Source organism: Salvelinus sp. IW2-2015, linkage group LG26 (assembly GCF_002910315.2).
Source record: "Salvelinus sp. IW2-2015 linkage group LG26, ASM291031v2, whole genome shotgun sequence".
In the NCBI taxonomy this organism is placed as follows: Eukaryota; Metazoa; Chordata; class Actinopteri; order Salmoniformes; family Salmonidae; genus Salvelinus; species Salvelinus sp. IW2-2015.
In genome coordinates this window covers 34,588,953-34,604,763 of record NC_036866.1, presented here as the reverse complement: position 1 = coordinate 34,604,763, position 15,811 = coordinate 34,588,953, and the positions used below count along the sequence as shown (strand labels likewise).

The 15,811-nt window shown below is 42.6% G+C and overlaps 1 protein-coding gene across 3 annotated transcripts in view; it reads right to left on the bottom strand.

Moving 5' to 3' along the window:
• LOC111952993 (ras association domain-containing protein 8) overlaps window positions 1-15,811 on the bottom strand; it is a 33,042-nt gene extending 17,231 nt beyond the window's left edge. For 2 of the 3 annotated variants that reach the window (XM_023972045.2, XM_023972047.2), the window contains exons 1-2: window positions 15,496-15,811; window positions 2,234-2,511 (exon numbers count right to left, since the gene is read on the bottom strand). In XM_023972045.2, the coding sequence (XP_023827813.1) occupies window positions 2,234-2,336 (103 nt within the window). In that variant the 5' untranslated portion in view covers window positions 2,337-2,511; window positions 15,496-15,811. The remainder of the gene's footprint in view (window positions 1-2,233; window positions 2,512-15,495) is intronic. The other variant, XM_023972046.2, reaches the window with a different exon arrangement.

Sequence of the window (15,811 nt, the reverse complement as noted above, 5' to 3'; positions counted from 1 at the left end):
TTCTTACATTCATAGCTAATTATCTAATGCGCCTGTAACCAAATTTCAACATATATTTTTTAGCATAGGCCTTTATTTTCTGCAAAATCTTATCCTAGCAAGTTAACAGCCTACAGCTCAAAGAGAGGGCAAAGAGGGGTGGGCTATCAGCTGATCATAGCGGATGTAGATTATGTAGATCAGCTAGTTAGTTAGCTAGATAGTTAGCTATGTTGAAACACTCTAACTAGTCTTTACCTGTGATTGGAGGTTCTTCTGCTGCTGACATCTGCCTCATAAGCCTACTAACAAACCAACAAACAGTCGAATTGAAGCATTCCCCATGAGATGACACATGCAATTTAAAATGTTTACCTTTTGGCACCGGTAGGACGACTTGAGACTAACTTTTTTCATCACCGTCCCAGGATCATCCCGAAGTGCAATTTCAAACGTACCAAATTGAAGATGAACCGTCCCAAATAAATACATCTATTTTGTACATAAATGTAAATAAATATTTTTCAACCTAGGTGATATGCGTAATGGCTACAGCAAGAAAATATCTTTCAAAATGTCTATATTTTCATCTCTGTCACATGTGTTCCTGCTAATTCCATTTTGGAATGTTCGCGTTTACAGGCTGACTACACCACTCGCGTCGCGTGCACGAGCGTTGCAAAATAATTTTAGAAATCTATAATATTCAATTATTGGACCCACACTGCTCGCGCGCGCCAACGAGCATCTGCGTTGCCAAGGGCTAAAATAGAAGTCAGTTCTATTTGTGACGCAGATCGCGCTGCAAGTCCTGCCTCTCCCATCTCCTCATTGGTTTATAGAAGCAGGTACCCACATGCCATCTCCTCATTGGTTATACCCACGTGAGTGACTGAAAGACGGACTAGGTCGTTGCTGGTAATGCACCTCATTTATGAAAGTTGCCAAACGCAATATAAAGTCAAGAGAATAAAAAGCCTGAAAGGAGGAGAGATGACTAGAAACGATTCGGTTGACCGTTTTATGTGTGGATTAATTGTCGGAGTAGAGGACCTTGTGCATTTCAGGTAAAATAACAACTCAATGTTTATATCCCCGGACAAATTAGCTAGCAACCGCAAGCTATCTAAATAGGACAAATTAGCTAGTAAGTGCAAGCTAGCTAGCTAAATTGCCATAAATGTTTAATGTTTTTCGACCTGTTTCCAAATTAATGTAATTGGTTCAGAGTTTGTTTTGATATTTTAACCTGCGTGTTGTGGTCGCGTTTGGTGTGGGGGGACGAAATACATTTATGCACGATGGCGCACGCACGGTTTGGGTTGGGTTCCGTGTTAGCCTACTGCCGTGTGCACATTGCTGCTCTTATAATGTGAAGAAATAATAGTTTATCAATATTTTAAGGTAAGCATTCTGATCTGTTGCATCAGCCTCATTGCTTTAAAAAAATGAAATGATGTACAGTGATTTAGGATCATCCCAGAACTGCTCCAGAGGCTGTTTTAAACCGCCCCAGACAGGCTTTATCGTCCCGGGATGCCCTTCATTTATAGCCCTGGCCGGTAGCCTCTGCCTGCAGGATGAGTGCAGTCAGTGTGCCCTCGAGTGGGGGAAGAGGAGTGGGATTCAAAACTAGTTTGATGAGGATTTAATTTAAACAAGAGAGAAAATAGATTAAAAGTCAAATAAAAATGTCATAATAAAAAAACGCCACCAATCTGAAAGGGCACTCATTCTCTCTATCTGTGCACGTACCTGCTGATCAGGTTGACAATTATCTTCTCAATGTATTTGTGTGGCTAAAATGACATTTTTAGCGCACAACATTTTCTGGTTGGCAGAAATGTATTGAAAGAGAGAAATGCAACTCCTACCGAGGTCGAAAAGATCTAACTTCTACTTTTGGATGCTTTCTAACTTCTGATGCATGAATTTGATCGATTTATTTAGTGTATTGTCGCTTTTATCAAAATAACTAATAGTAAGTGCATGCAGCCACTAATCCCACTTGCTTCAGAGCACGCATTCCCTACATGACAGGAACGAGCACGTAGATCTGATGCACTAAATGGCAGGTTAGAATGTAAGGATTCTGTGCCCCTTTCCACTGGCTGAGGACTGTAGATCATTTATTATGCATGTATGAGCCGTACAATGACACGTCAAGTCCAAAATGGGACGTTTAAAAAAATAACCAGGTCGTTTTCAATCCTCTGGAATATGTCTTTAGAGTCATAGTTCAGAGGATACTCACCTATGGCTTGAGCAAGAGCGATGACCACTTCCTGGCAGGTGGTTGCCTCTGTGACCCCACAAACAACTCTCTGGACCCCGTCGACCCAGACCTTGAGCTCCATGATGGGTCAGGTGAGTCAGGTCAGGTGACTCAGGTCAGGTGCTGCGAGGGGGCCGGCTGCGATGGGTTGGCCCCGTCATTCCTGGAAGCTCCAGCAGTGCAGGGTGGCTCCAGCTGCAGCACCTCTGGCCACCAACTCACTGAGGAGGAAGAACACGGAGCAAACCAGGAAGGACCTGGTCAGGAAGCAGCACATTTAAGAGGACAATGTAGTTTAACTCTTTGCCCAGAACTGCACAAAACTGGTCAAAACTGGACCAAATTATGCAATTTCAACCAGTTTTCACCCCACTGGGATGGATCTTTTAAATTGTGTAAACCTATTTCTTCGCTAGATGTAGAAGTTGTTGTCACTGTAGTCTGTGATGAGACAGGTAGTAGCAATGGGAGATTCATCATGGCCTGAAAACAATATCAGCCTGAAAATATGTGCCACTATTTTTAGCGGCTGTTGTGGAAAAGGAGGACGGCTCAAATAGTTGGCGAATGGTAGAACCGTCCAGCCAGGCATAGTAGGACCAGCTGGACATGAAATTGTTGTTTTCATCCCAGCTCTGTGAATAGATACATGTCTTTAGGGGGGTTGGACAGAAAGAGCCTGCCAGTACTGATGGTCTAAGCCAAGTTCCTGCTATTGTACAGAGATGAAGGAGGAAACAACGGTGAGGAGAAAGACGGAAGATGGCGTCAGTGAAATGGAGAGAGGGAGAGCAGGAAAAGTGAGTGAAATATGAAATAGAGAGGGGAGGGCAGGATGAGAGACTGCAACAGAGGAGGGAGGGAGAGAGGGAGAAGGAGGGGAACAAGGACTTTCTTTTGATGTCGAGGGTCTCGTATTTTGCTGCAGATGTGGTAACTTTGTATGTTTGTGTGTCTGGCTTGATTTGACGAGGAACTATTTTTGGTTTGTTTTCTGTATAATGCTCTGTGTGTTGTTTGCTATATGAGTTTCAAAATACAGGTAAGTGCCAAAATAAAGGAAACAAACAAAGTCATCTTAATAGGGTGTTGGGCTACCACAAGCTTATTGAACAGCTTTAATGCGCCTTGGCACAGATTCTAGAAGTGTCTGGAACTCTATTGGGGGGATGCGACACCATTCTTCCACAATAAATTCCATCATTTGGTGTTATGTTAAGGCTGGTGGAAAACGCTGTCTCGGGTGCCGCTCCAGAATCTCTCATAAGTATTCAATTGGGTTGAGATCTGGTGACTTAGACACAAACACACAAACACACACACACTTTAAACCACCTATGCTCCTTTAAGACCTCTGTTTCAAAGTCACAGATCTCTTCTTCTAGCCATGGTAGGCAAAATATTGGGCAACTAGCCATTTTTATACATAACCCAAAGCATGATGGGGTGTTAATTGCTTAATTAACTCTGGAACCACACCTATGTGGAAGCACCTGATTTCAATATACATTGTATTCCTTAATTTACTCAAATGTGTTTACTTTATTTTGCCAGTTACCTGTAGCTTCACGGTAGTAATCCAATGAAGTATGTGGTAAAGACATTCATTTTGAACCGCATTCATCTCCCAGTCAAGTTCATTCCAGACAAAATGAACAAGACTGCTTTTGTGACTGTAGTAGACACTGTCAAATGATAAGTGAGTGTGAAAAAGCATGACCAGTGGCCTTGGTCCATGCAGTCTGGCACATTCTATATTCCATCCTGTCTCCACAACAGACCAAGGATAAAAAGTCAATATGGAATTACGAAATCAGATCAAATTAGGGACATTTCAAAGGAAAAACCATCTGCATTGCAGTCCTCTTCAAGGAGAGTCTATGGAGAGTGGATGTATGGCTAGTGTCCAGAGCTGTGATGCCCCCTAGAGGGCTGACCTTCACACTGCACTGCACTGCTCTATCCTCCTGCTGGTCACTTAACCCCCCTTCACACCTCCCCCACCCTCCTCCACCCCAGTGAGTTCTCTTCGTGTAATGTAATTTAGACCAGCCTCGGCATGCTGCTGTGCTTTATACACACACACACACACACGCACACACACACACACACACGCGCACGCACACACACAGAGACACACTCACGCACGATTGCACGCACACACATACATGCACACACACACTCTACCTCTCAAATGGTGCTTTGCTAAAAAACAGTGGGTTGAGAACACTAAACATCACTGCAAGATAAAACCAGTTCAGCTTAATAGGACAAGGTAGGGGCTTTGAGAGAACAATCTCTCTTTTTAGGGCCAGGCAAAGGGGGGATGTCAAACAAACACTCTGTGTCTCTGTGTGTGTCTCTGTGTGTGTGTCACCTTTGTCTCTTGCCTGGCTGATGATCTCTCTATTCCTGGCATATTTACAGCTGGCTAGGAAGTGCTTTTGTCCTTCATCCAGATTGCCCTTAAATGGCAGCAGAGTACAGATAGAGGCATGGAGGGAAATGGGCTGCGAGTCACACACAAAGAGGACTCTGGGAGATTTTTCTGTACATAACACATAACTCTATTTTGTTGAACTTTTTTTCCCCAGGGGAGTGTGAAAAGTGAATTGACATTGGAATACAGAACATACATGGCCAGGGCTCTAAATGAAAAAATGTCATTGGTAAGACTGGTGCTGCTAACTTAGAAAAGTTAAGAGTACCACATAAAATTCAGGAGCACAATAAAAATAGATTTGAAATTGATTAAGATATAGCCTACAGATGTAGGATCTTAATTTGAGCCAATTTGCTACAGTAGGACACTAATCCTGCAGCAACAGGAAATGTGAATTATTTTGTGGATTATAATAATTTATATTTTTGTAGGGATTGATACATTTTTTGTTAGGGCAAATCAGGTCTGAAATGTTAAAGTGGAAATTACATTTTTATATTGCATTTTTCAAACTCAAATACACTACAGGTTTGAGGAAAATTCAAAGCAATAAAAGAGTGATCAAATTACCATTCTACATCTGTACATTGGGCCTATATGAATCCTACTTACTTTTGAAGCACATCTCCTGAAGAAGATATCTATTTTCTATGGTTCGTGTTGGTTGGCACAACAACAAATGCAAAAGCCAGATAGCAGTTAGGACAGGGTAGGAACCAAAGTGTTGGTCAGTGTTTACCAGGGGAACCTAATCACATTTGAATAAATGTTGCATTTAGACAAAGATTTTAGAATAGTCTATCTAATTCAGAACACACCGTTGCACAAACAACATGGTGATCTATACCACCACCGGTAGCAACCTGTATTAGAGCTAATGTTTGTTTTGCCCTAGCTAGAGCATTTAGCTAAATGGCATTTAGCTAGCCAGCTAGCTAGTTAACTATTAACATTATCGATTAGCATTATTTTAGGCATTATTTTAGGCACATGCCAGCTTCCTTAGACTAACTCGCATTTTGCAGAGAGCAAGATACACAAATGAATAGTATAATAGAGAAAACATGTGGATTCATATTTAGAGGCAACGTGGAAAGCAGCATCATTCTTAAATCATGGCGTTCACACATTTTGTTTGTGCATGTCATCACCTACTGTGCGGTAGTGTGTGTTCAATCATGTTACATTTTGTGATACAAAATAAAAAAGGAACAGGGAAAAGGAAAAATATTGCACCACCAACTAATCCTACACCTAAATATAATCACCACCCCATTCCACTACTTTGACCCTAACTGATCCTACACCAGGCCAACGGCCTGGGACAACGGGACTCTTTCATTCAACACACCGTGTAACTCTTCTGCAGTAAAACCTCGTACACCCAAGTACTTCTCTGCAGCTGCCACCATAACATCTATTTTCTGTGATTTATGTTCCATTTCTGCAGTACAGTTGATAACCATGGCAATGAATGCTAGAAAGCCAACCTTACTGAAGCACAGATTCGTGTCACTCTGTATTGGCTTAGGCCTACTACTCACCTTTGACCCATCATCCTCTACTCTCTTCACTGCCTCAGCATACGACACCTTCTGTCCTACTCTGACCCTGGCAACCTCAACCTGTCTCTCTCGAACTGGACACTTCTGATCGCCAACTACGTGGGCACCCCCACAATTGACACACAGTTTTTCCCACCGATACTACACATTCCTTTGTCCCATGCCCTCCTGTACACTTCTCACATCTCGGAATCGTCGTCCTAAACACTGCTGCAACATGAACATAAGTTTGGCATTTGAAACAACTTAGTGGGTTCGGTACAGACGCTCTACACTGGTTAACTGACATATCCTAATCACTCCTTTCAAAGGCGCCCTGCTCTGGAGAGCAAAGCAAGTCACAGGTCTTGTCCCTAGTCATGTGACGCGAAGCGCCTGCTCCCCCTTGAATGGAATAAATCCATAAAATCCACTTCGAGCTACCTTCAAAAATGTAATAGTAAACAACTTATTTTCTACCCAGCCTAAGACTACATATGGATCAGCCAAAAGGCAGGGATCAATTTTCTTCAAAAATGTCACTCCTACTGGGCCCAAATTATCCTTGCATGACCATCGGGCAATGTTTGCACTCTGAGGTCTTCACAACACCAGCCACCATAGGTAATTCATCCGCACACTCGTCAGGTAACATTTTTGACCATCAGGGGCAGCAGAATATTGTTTGTACTTGGCGCGCGTCTTACCCAACACATACCTTTCCACTACACTTGGCTCTTCTCCTTCTTCCTTACTATCCATAACCACGTTTATCCGATCACCGCTCTCTTGTCGCGCCTTCATCCGGCTGTATTGCTTGCAGAGTACGCACTGATGACGTTTCTCCAAAACCCAACTTCTGTTACTTAGCCCAATTTACAAGTCTGGCTATCTCTGGCCTCTCCATGCTTCCCCAGCCGCTGAGTGCATGAATTGACAGTATATGCTGAGAGAATAAACAGCGTGAAGGAACTGTGTGCTGATGATGTACAGTTCACAAACGATTCATTATTTTTGAATGACTATTTTTACCGACTCGAGAGTCATGATTCGTTTTTCTGGTTGATTAATCAATTTTATTCGTTCATTTGACGAGTTGGCTGCAATGAGTCCTACAGCAGGATTAATACACGCTCCTCCGGAAAGACGTGCTCCAACCACCAACTGTCTGTCATATGCGCGCAGGAAAATAGAGAAGAAAAAGACATGTTAAGAACTGATAATTGATCACATGGTGCAAGAAGGAACACAATTAATTGATTATTGAATGTTATGATGGACACCGCTCTGTTGAACCAAAACAAAACAAACTCGAACTTGAGAACGAATTGCTTGGGGAGCTGCAGTTTGTGAACAATATTGTGTTTATCCCCCTCAACGCAGTCAAGCAATGCATTCTGCCAAGAGTCGTTCACAAGCTAGACCGTTTCTAGACCTTGTTTCAAATGTATCAAGAAATAATTGTATTTGTATGCCTTTAGCAATCAACAAATGTACATTGTTTAAAGCACCTGTTTACAAGTCTCAGTCACAAATGACAGCTCCAATAAGCCCCCCATGGTGAACAAGATGTGAATGAGAGGCTTGTAGTATTATGACTATTTTGAGTTTTCTGTTCATTACATGACAGATAGGTCCTCAGGGGAGGTTGGGTTACACTGAGGGGTCGGTGTGTGTGTGTGTGTGTGTGTGTGTGTGTGTGTGTGTGTGTGTGTGTGTGTGTGTGTGTGTGTGTGTATGTGTGTGTGTGTGTGTGTGTGTTGTTTTGTGGTGGATGAGAGAGAGAGTGTGTGTGTGATGTGTGTGGTGTGTGTGGTGTGTGTGTGTGATGTGTGTGTTGTGGTGTGTGCTGTGTGTGTGTGTGTGTGTTGTGTGTGGTCGTGTGTGTGTGTGTGTTATTAACTAACCTTTCACCTTCTCAGAAGTCCAGGCTTTAATGTTATAAGCTGGTTGACAGTTTTGTTCCAAACCCCCCAGGAAAACAGCCAGTGGTTATGTCTACACAGTGAGGGGACTAATGCGTCTTAATACCATGTTGTAACACACATTGGCGTGTACTACAATATGACATAAGGCCGCAAAACTGGTGATCCATATAAGATTATCCATATAAGCTTAGCATATAGTAATCATATAACACAACAGAGAAAATACAACAGCAAATCCAGTACAGTACTGTATAACTGACAATGATACAGGATAACATAGTGGTTGGTGCCAAGCCAGCATAGTGGCACAGGGCACAGGTCTATCTCAAGATCTGCCCCTTTGCCCTGCAGAGATGACCATGGCCTGATCTGTAGAGCTGCTCACAACCCTGAGCCAAGGAGCATTCCGTGAGAGCATGGCTTACAGTACATTCCAACAGATTCCATTTTAGATCGAAGAACAGCTAAAGAGATGCTTTACTGCTGTAACGTAAAACCAAAACAGACCAAAAGGCAGATGACCCAAGTAAGGCTGTTGCGGTGAGCATATTACCGCCACACCGGCGGTCACGAGTCATGAAGGCCGTCAAATTCCACAGGACCGTTTAGTCACGGTAATTAGGCTTCTCCAAGCTCTGATGCTGCTGATGGTCATTAGTAGCCTACCAAACTTGCTAACTGCCTGGTACTCAGCACTCTATTGTCCCTCTTATCACTCTGACATCAATGCAAATGTAATCGAAAATCTAATCAAACACTTCATGAGAGCCCATGAGCTCATGTTGCGCAACATTTATATAGGCTATGAAATTGCGCAAGAAAACAGGGTGATGGCCTCTATTAAAAAGAGGAGGGACCCATCAGCTTTCTATAGGCCAGGCCTACTATATTTCTCATCTTTCTTATTAATATTAAGCACATTGCTTATCTTTACAACAGGAGTATAGCCTACCCGGCTGGCATGGGAATGAACCACAGGAAAAGCGTCCTCCATTTGCTATTTAAGTGCATAGAGGACATGTATTTTTTCCCGCCGCCCCTGTTTCATGACAGGTGCATGATAATGGTCCATTCTAAATCAAAACAAATTTGACACATATATTTAGTATATGAGAAGACAAGATTAAATCAAGAATAGTCTGATGGGTGACAATATTAGCCTATCACTTGTGAATTATAGATTATGACTTGTGAATGATGCCCAGCATAAGGCAAGAAACAATCATAGTTTTAATCATAGTTGCACACCTCATATAGCCTAGCCCATAGGCCTATATGTTTTGATAAGGTTTGTATCACAACTAAAGTGGCCAAATAACTTCTTAAAATTAAGCACATTAATCCGCTTTACAAGGTGTGTAGAGCCTTACTGGCATATATAAGCAGCGCATGAGTTTCAAGTTTGGGGAAGATAATATTCACCATAAAAATGCACCTTTATAATGAAAGCATTACATGCATAATTGCATTTGTGGTCACTTTTGATAATGGTGTTTTCCTGCTAATGGAACATTCGTGCTTATAGCCTATGGCAATGTGCGCATTGCTGCGCTTATAATGTGAAGTAATAGTCTAATAGTTTATCAACATTTAAAGCTAAACGTTGCATCAGCCACATTGCGTAAAAAGGTTTTTGGGATGCTAGTGGTTGTATTAATTTGGGATCTATTGCATCCCACAACTGTCCCAGACTATGTTTGGAATATTTATTTCTCACACAGAATATAACAGGTCAACTTTTGTACTATGGGGGATAGTAGATTGACATAGGCTAGTGCTTTTGCTGTTTATTAGGCCTACTCATCTAGTTGGCTGATGAAAAGTAAATGTGGACAGTTCTTCCAATATCTTCAATATGCACCTCGGAATGGGATAAGGACGAGCGCAGTTGCGTCCCCGATGTGTCTGTCTTCACTTGTAGCCTGTGAGAAAGACCTGATCACGTGATGGAGAACCATGTGAGTGAGATGTCCAATGGAGTGCGCAGCACTCAGGGAGAAGGGCACAACGCAGCACTCCGGGAGAAGGGCACAGGCCCAAAAGGCATGGATTTCTTTAGGGTGCATTATGGCCACACAAAGGGGATGCTGCTGTGAGATTTGAGGCATTATCAAATGCTTGTCAAATTGTGAATGAGAGACTGATGAAGTGTGTACAGCCTGCACAAAAAAATAAAACAGAGCTCATGCCTTTCAAGCGACTTTTTTCAAATCATCATTAGAGTCGCATCATGCAGCCTTACAATGTATTAACATTCAAAACATATAGCCCAACGTTTGTAGAACAACTAAAGTTACATTAATAACTCTAAATTAAGCATATAGGAGTACAAATTTCTTTGTGAACCGCTTAACACAGAATAGCCACATATGTGCACTCTGTCAAATCGTTTGGAGAAAATATCCTTTCTATTTTATTCAGCTTTGTTCAATTGTATTCTTCATACTATAAAATAATATCAAATAATGTCATAGAATTCTAAGCAAATCTTGTCTGCTAAATGAACTAGTGTAGCCCACAGCCATTTGGCATACCCAGATTGTCACGTGTGCTCCCTCTCCGTCCTCTAGGTCACCAGGCTGCTTGTTATGGCTCACACCTGTCACCATCGTTACGCGCACCTGCGCATCATCAGTCTCACCTGGACTCCATCACTTCCCTGATTACCTTCCCTATATATGTCACTCCCTTTGGTTCCTTCCCCAATCGTCATTGTTTCTGTTTCTGTTTCAGCCTGTGTGCTGTCAGAGTTTCTTGTTTTGTATTGTTCTGTTTATTTTATTAAAACACTCACTCCCGGTACTTGCTTCCCGACTCTCAGCGCATATCGTTACACAGATCAGGACCAAACATCAGAGCATGCAATTCTGTTCTTCTGAAATAGACTACATTTTCTTCATGTCATGCTTCTTTAGACCTGTCTAAAATAAATAATGTATTTTTTGTAAAGGTGTAGGCTATATTACATGGATTTATGAGACTTTTTAAAATGTAGAGGTTCCAAAGGTCTGCTTCAGTGGCTTGTAGGCTATGTTGGAAGTCAGGAGATGCTAAATGTGTTTGTGTTAATTACCGGTCAATTACCATGAGACTGACAGTTATTTGCTTGACAATCACCAGCTGACAAAATTTTGTGACCGCCACAGCACTAGACCCAAGATGCATTTGTCATTTGTCTCAATGTGGCATGGCTCCAGAGTTCAGGCTGGTGGTCCCTGGGCTGGCTTCCTGTCTGCCTAGTGAGGTGTGCGAGTACAAGGTACTGTGAGCGGTGTGTCCGCTGAGACCCAGGCTGCTGCCATGGCTGTTCCCGCTGTTGCCAGCCCAAAGATCCGGGGCTACAGGAGCCCAGAGAGTTGGCACGAGGGCTAGGACTTCCACTGACTGATGCTAGTGTTAACAAGCCACCATATGTCCCTCTGGGTCCTCTCACACACAGGGACACGAGCCAGGCATTGCCATCTCTTTACCAGGCCAGGAACTGGCCCAGGTTCCCAACCCCTACAACAGGTCACTGCCACAGAGATAATATCCGATATAGAGTGATCATGTACAGCTCTGAGCCATGGGAAATATGGCTGTGCTGGGGTGAGGTTTCGTGTGGTGAGGTTTCGTGACCATAGGTAGGAAGGATAAGGACATCCCCTTACATCATTGTCTCTAATTCCGTTTGCACTGATTCCCTGTCAGTTGAGGGACAGGCAGCAAGTAGGAGTGATGCCACTTGACGTAAGACAATGCCCTTACATGTCACGGATTAGATGATCATATTTATTTAGGTCTACAACTATGATGTATTCCTGCTGAACTGTACTGCAGTGGACTGGTATGAATATCATACATTTCCATGAAGAACATACGTCCGTTTGAGGAGAAACAAAATGGGTATTCATCATGGGGCTAAAACAAAGAATCAGGCACAACTTGACTCTGGGAGTTGGGAGAAACCCCTTGGGGAACCACCGAACTGTTTTGAGGACAAAAGATCTTCTAGCAGGAAAACAGTCCACGTCTGCTTTCTCTGCGATTAGACCTTATGAGCCCCTGTGTTCCCCTTGTACTTTACAGGCCATTGTTCACTATGGGGGAAACAATTTAATCACGTCTTGGCAAAGGAGATAGGTTGAAGGCCATTGAAGGTCTGAAAGCAGAGCAGTGACCTAACACCAGAGGTAGTGATATATAAAAGACAAAAACAAAAGAAACATTTACTTCAACTCTATCCTGATTACAAAAAGTAAAACAGCCCAAACCCCACAATCCATAATGAGTTTTTTTTTTACAGGGTTGTGCGATAGGGGGTTCTGGTGCTTACAAACTATTTCCAGCATTGAACTTTAATTCAAAATGCACTTCCTGTTGCGGGGCTACGTTGTAATTACTAACCATTTATACACTCTAGTATAATTGGTACCAGACTAGGTCTCTTGTGAAATGGATCCCTGTTGCCCAGCCACAGCCAGACACTGTTTTATTGTGGTGGTGGTGGGGACTCTTGTTTGTGTGTGTGTGTGTGTCTTGGAGTAGGCTAAGAAACCATGTATTTAAATCCCCCCAGTTCGCCATCAAGTGCTGCCCTGGCCTCACATTCTCATGTCTCACACGTAGCAGACCTGGGTAGTTGGTCATACTAGGGCCTCAGGCCTTATATACCATAATGTCAAACAGCCTGGTATGTAAGACTGGGTTGTGGGACCCCAGTGGTTGAGGAAGTTGTGCATAGAGGAGCATTGGGTGGCTATAGGGAGGAGTTCTTGAAAAAGGTCTCTGATCAAAAACATCAGCACAATAAATATGCAGATGTATTAAAGTGTGTGCAGATATCTTTTCTATAGGAAGGAATTCCACTACATCTCCACGTCAGTGCCAGTCATCCCGGAATGCAGAGGTATTAAAGTGTGTGCAGATATCTTTTCTATAGGAAGGAATTCCACTACATCTCCACGTCAGTGCCAGGCATCCAGGAAACTAATAACATAGAGAGTGTGGATTCCTGGCCGATGAGAATGCAATGGGCCGTGACGTGGAGATAAGGAACTCCATGGTTCTGTGCACAGCCCTCTGATCTCAGGGCTGCGTTTAACATGAATACACCTTAGATTCTACTCACAGTTAAAGGACTACATCAGTTATACAGTCTATACAGTGACGGGCTTTTTTGTTGGTGATTTTGTGGGCTGACTATTTTTATATTGGAAGGAAGGAATTACAAGGAATACACCGTAAGGACTGTATTACATTCTATCATTAAAACACTAAGCTAAATAGGCTAAATCTAGGGTAAGTACTATTGAATGACATAAAACAAGCATTAGGCTACATTTTTTTTACAAACAGAAGCCCCACTCCCAACTAAATACCAAAACAAGAAAGAGGAAGGAATGTCTTGTGGTGGTTCTCTGAAATCTAATCACTAAAAGCCTCCTCCCTCCTCCACAGGAGCTAGGAGCAGCATCTCCTCAGGTCAGACCTGGTCCTAAATTACATTTGTCTGACTACAATGACAAAACCTACAGTCTTCAATAAAGTTTGTTACAAATGAGTGACAGATTAAAGCCACTATTTAAAACCAAACTGAGTTCTGCTTGTGTGGATGGGGTGTCTGTGTGTGAAACACTTCACATTGCCTTGTAAGTGGAAAACATTTGTAGACATTGTAAACATGTTTGTAGACATATGCAAATTGTGCAACTTTGAAATTAGCATAAAATAAATATGTCTAGACAGTTAAGAAAATACAAAAAGTTTAGTTACCGTAACTACAAGGAAATTACATAAATTATTCCACTGGTAAAGTTTGGCCAGACAATATCCTGTACTTATATTAGGCCACCTGAAAAACATAGGCTCGCCTCGAGCACACCCTTACAACCGAACACTTGCTCATAATTTTGGCTAACCCCCTCTAACCCCTCAATCCAAAAATCTCTAGGGAGACGGCGTTTGAGATGTCTGTCCCTCACCAGGGATTAAAAACAGACCCAGTCATGCCACAGCCACAGTTATAGCCCCAGCTCCTGTAAAGCTTTCCATTAGGAGCTTCTGGAGGCCCACACTCCTTTCCCTCCCTAACATCAGGCTGGCTGGATGTTATATTAGACTCCAGAGTGGCCCCCGCCTCCCCTAGTCGGGAGGTCAACACTGGCAGGATCTCGAACATCTGGACTGCACGTTTAGCCAGCAGCAATAATACAGCCTTTGTTCCCCTGCCATGATGGCTCTATAAGCAGGCCAGCTTTGAAGTGCCAGCCTGATGCCGGGAGCAGGGCCTTAGGAGCAACACTGATTGGGGCAACAGACCCGATCTCCTGGCTTCTACTCTGGCCAAGGGTTTGGAGGGTTGGTTTGGACATGATGAGGACATGGGTTTAGTTTAGTCCATGTTCTGGCGGTCCCATCAGTCATTAGTGCAGTAATTGAACACATGTTTACCACAGCTGTGGGATTAAGATAGTACAGCTTTGAAGGGAAATTAAACAGGTCCTAAGAAAAGTTTTACGGAGAAGGCCAATGTTTCTTTAATATTATCAACAAAATGACAGTGCTGTGCAGGAGACAGCCCAAAACAAACAAGACTCAGATACTGATATAGAACAGTATCTGCTGGCCAACACTGTTTGCTTCAACATGTGTGTAATAGCTGATTGTATGAAAAAAGTGTCAATACACAGATGCTGAAAGCAAGAAAGAAGCCATTTGCATTCTACTACTGCTCTAATACATCACTATGCCAAAAAATATTGGAGTGACCTACTCTACAGGTAGTTTCAGTCTCTAATGGTAGAGTGGGTAACTGGAAATATAAACTGAGTCCGCATTAACAATAGCCCTATAGGTATATTAAATAGTGTTTAGCTTAATTATGAGTGGGAAATAGGCTATACACAGAGGAAATTCTGTGTTGAAAAGTGTAAACGGTGTAATGTTTTACAGACATCATGAGACACAATGTAGCTATTATCAACCATTATTAAATGTTTATAAACATGTCATAAAACCATAGGCTATGGGCTATTCTCAGGTAGAGATCCAATGCATGTGTTGATGTAAAAGATATGGGCCACATAGTAAACAAGTGTGGCAAATGGCTCTGAAATGTTCCGCTCTTGTTTTAAAAGTGTGATAGTATTCACCGCGAGAAAGAACCCGCGATATTGTAACGGGCACAACTGTTCCACTATGCAGCCTAATAATAATGTTTCCATTATCCCGGCCGCTTGCTATTACCGATTAGTACACCTGGGATACTGTTGTAAAGGGTTAGTTAAGATACAGTGTAACGTTAACATCTTAACATTAGGAGGGAAACTACAAACGTAACCTTACCTTCGTGTTGTAGGCTAGGTGACGAAAAAAACAACAGAAGTTCCCCTACTCCTCTGTAGCCGGACTGAAGTTTAGGAAAAATAGATGCTGTTGAGTAATGGAATCTGCAAATGTGATATTTTCTCGGGCAAGCCTATAAATCACTTATATGAACTGCGACAAAGTGATACGGTCCACAGCAAAGAGAACGGCATCAAAAGAAAATGAGGTGCATTGAAATATCCATGGCTGAAAGTTTTTCGCTGCGCCGTCTCTGCGCTAGCCCTTGGGGTCGGACCAACACGCTGCGGAAAATCGCCCTCTGCCTATTTCATTA